Raw genomic sequence first — 2,999 nt, forward strand, 5'->3', positions numbered from 1 at the left:
AAAGAGATAAATGGCAGCTAACAAAGCTCTCAGTCTTCCGTTAATTCTAACGGCGTTAACTCTACACTTGACGATCATCGCCGGCGAGTATTTCACGCCGTTCAATGTCACTTACGATCACCGTGCACTTATCATCGGCGGTAAACGCCGTATTCTTATCTCCGCCGGAATTCACTATCCTCGCGCCACTCCTGAGGTTCGTTTAACTGCATGTTCTTTTTCGATCATATTAATATGAGAGTAATTGCAATTTATTGTTTTTTTTTTCGTAGAATTTTTAATATTTAAATTTAGAATTTAAAATATTAAATTAATCTAATTTAATTGAGCTAAGCCTCAAAGATTGTCTCTCGTAAAGAAGTGAAATGTGACTAAGTAAAAGCGAATAGAGGTAGTATATAACTAGACGTATCAAATTTTTTCATAATGGCTAGTTCCGTACTAGTCTGTCGTTCACTTTTAGTTGTCATGTTTTGCTTCTCGACAATCAAACTGCACAGACTTTAACCAATATTTTAAGACGTATGAGAAGGATTTCCAACTTATAATGTTTTTTTTTTTATAGTGTTTGAATATTTAAATTTGAATTATTCTAATTTGATTGAGCTGAGCCTCAGAGATTAGTTAAATGACTCTCATAAAGAAGTGAAATGTGACTAAAAGTAAAAGTCAAAGGAGGTAGTATATAATTGGACGTACCAAAATTATTCATAATATCTTGTGGTCTTCAACATAATATCTAGTTCCATACTACTCTCTCATTCACTTTTAGTTGTATGTTTTGTGTCTCGGTAGTCAAACTGCAAAGACTTTGACCAATATTTTAAGACGTATGAGAAGGATTTTCAGCTTATAATGTTCTTTGTATAGTTTTCGAATATTTAAAGTTTTAAATTTTAAATATCGAATTAGTCTAATTCAATTCAGTTTTAAAAATTAATTAAATTGATTTTCGTAACGGGAAATGTGACATCTAAAAGTGAACGGAGGGAGTATATATTAGATGTTTATTTATAATATTTTGGTAGTCTTCAACGTAGTACCTAATTCACTACCTTCGCTCTTTTACTGAGGTTAACAATGGAGCTTTTAGTTGTGCTAATTGTAGTCCATGTGATCGTAAAAACATGTTTGTTTCATTGTTTAATGACTGAATTTTGTTAAGAGTATTTTTTTTTCCTGTTAGTTTACTGATGTTTGATCGTGCACAAATTTTAAGAAAAGACAGAATTTTGATGCATAAGTTCACTTTTATTAGTCACATTTCGCTCGAGAGTTAAACTGTATGAACTTTGATTAATATTTTATGATGTGTTTTTTCATCGTATTAATATGCAAAGGAAAAACTTTTGGAGGGAGTATATTGTATCAGAGTGACGAATTAGAATTCCACGGAATTGGGAAAAAGATCAAGTAAAGAGTAGCTGTTATGTGGATTGTTCTGTATTAATGGTGAATTAAGTAGGAAAAAGAAGATAAAGAACATATTTTTAATCACAATATTTTTCTGTGAAGCAGTTTCAAGGGAAACATTAATTTTGCAATGTCTTAATTCAGAAAATTGTTGCTATTCGATCAGTGAAATTGCATATGAATTTCAGGTCCTTAAATCATTTTAAAATCTCGATGAACATCAGATAATCAAATAAAAGTATGATCTTTTTATAGTTACTGCATTTGTTGGAGCAGTTCTTTCATGTAATTTATAGAACTTAACTCTCAGTTTGATGTTCCATAAACGCCTGAAATGAAAATATGAATGTCGATGTTATCTATGTTATTGGAACTTATTTATCTTGTTTTGCACATGTTCTATTGAAGAACATAGGTATTCATTGCCTGAGTTTATATAAGCCTTGTACATGTTACATGTTCCAGATGTGGCCTAAATTAATAGCTAGGAGCAAAGAAGGCGGTGCAGATGTCATTGAGACTTATACATTTTGGAATGGTCATGAGCCAACGAGAGGACAGGTATTCATTTCCTGAAACCTGCATTTTAGTGTTTGTTGCACTGTATGTAATGCGATCTATATTCTTGTAGAGTCTATAGTATTAAATGAGCGAGTCTTGTTCTTCAATCAACTCTTTTTATGTTACCTACTATTTAATATCCTTAATCTTTATCTGTATAAGTTCTTGATATTTCTGAACTGCTTCTCTCTTTTGATGCTACTCGTTTCAGTATAACTTTGAAGGAAGATATGATATTGTCAAGTTCGCAAAGCTAGTTGGATCTCATGGATTGTATCTCTTTATTCGAATAGGCCCTTATGCTTGTGCAGAATGGAACTTCGGGTTATGTTCTGTTTCCAATATTTCTCTGCTCAATTTCGACTTTATCAATAGTGCATGTTAGATGTGTTGTCATGCTTCAAGATCTAGTCTATAATTTTCAATAAAGCAAAAGGTTAACTACTTTTGGTAAATGCATTACTTTCACTACACAAGTTGGTAAGCAACAGAAAGGGTGCTATCTAGAAATGAGAATCTGTAGTAATTAAACAAGTTAGCTCTGAGAAATATTGAGATCCCTATCTTTTTTAAAATAAAGAAAAAAGAAAAAAAAATAGAGATGTCCACAACAGAATATAGCAGAAGGGAGTTAACACATTCGTGTCACCACTGAGAGCTTCTCTATTGATCTCACTAGGTGATTTACTGTCTGAATTGCAGGGGATTCCCCGTATGGCTTCGTGATATACCTGGAATAGAATTTCGAACGGATAATGCTCCATTCAAGGTATTATAGTAGGGAACAGAAATCTTTCTGTAGAATTGTATGAGGCCTTTTTGAGGCGCCCTTGGAGTGTGGCGTTTCTAAATTTTGTAAATAACTTGTTTGTATGGCCATGTCTGTGTTTTGTTGGACATGATTTGTGGCCTCCATGTCTGCTGCACATATTATAGGTTCCATATTGATTCAACGAGACTAAACCAATTACATGTCATTTTGTTAATTCTAAATACAGTTAACCTTATAGAGATATTAGATACAT

The 2,999-nt window shown here is 32.6% G+C and overlaps 1 protein-coding gene across 1 annotated transcript; it reads left to right on the forward strand.

The window, feature by feature from the left end:
- On the forward strand, positions 1-2,752 carry LOC124894711 (beta-galactosidase 9). The gene is made up of 4 exons (XM_047405282.1): positions 1-196; positions 1,879-1,974; positions 2,186-2,298; positions 2,677-2,752. The coding sequence occupies exons 1-4, from the start codon at positions 11-13 to the stop codon at positions 2,750-2,752; spliced, it is 471 nt and encodes a 156-aa protein (XP_047261238.1). The 5' UTR covers positions 1-10.
- Positions 2,753-2,999: the final 247 nt, after the last annotated feature.

The sequence above is a fragment of the Capsicum annuum genome, unplaced genomic scaffold (assembly GCF_002878395.1).
Source record: "Capsicum annuum cultivar UCD-10X-F1 unplaced genomic scaffold, UCD10Xv1.1 ctg77019, whole genome shotgun sequence".
Classification (NCBI taxonomy): domain Eukaryota; kingdom Viridiplantae; phylum Streptophyta; class Magnoliopsida; order Solanales; family Solanaceae; genus Capsicum; species Capsicum annuum.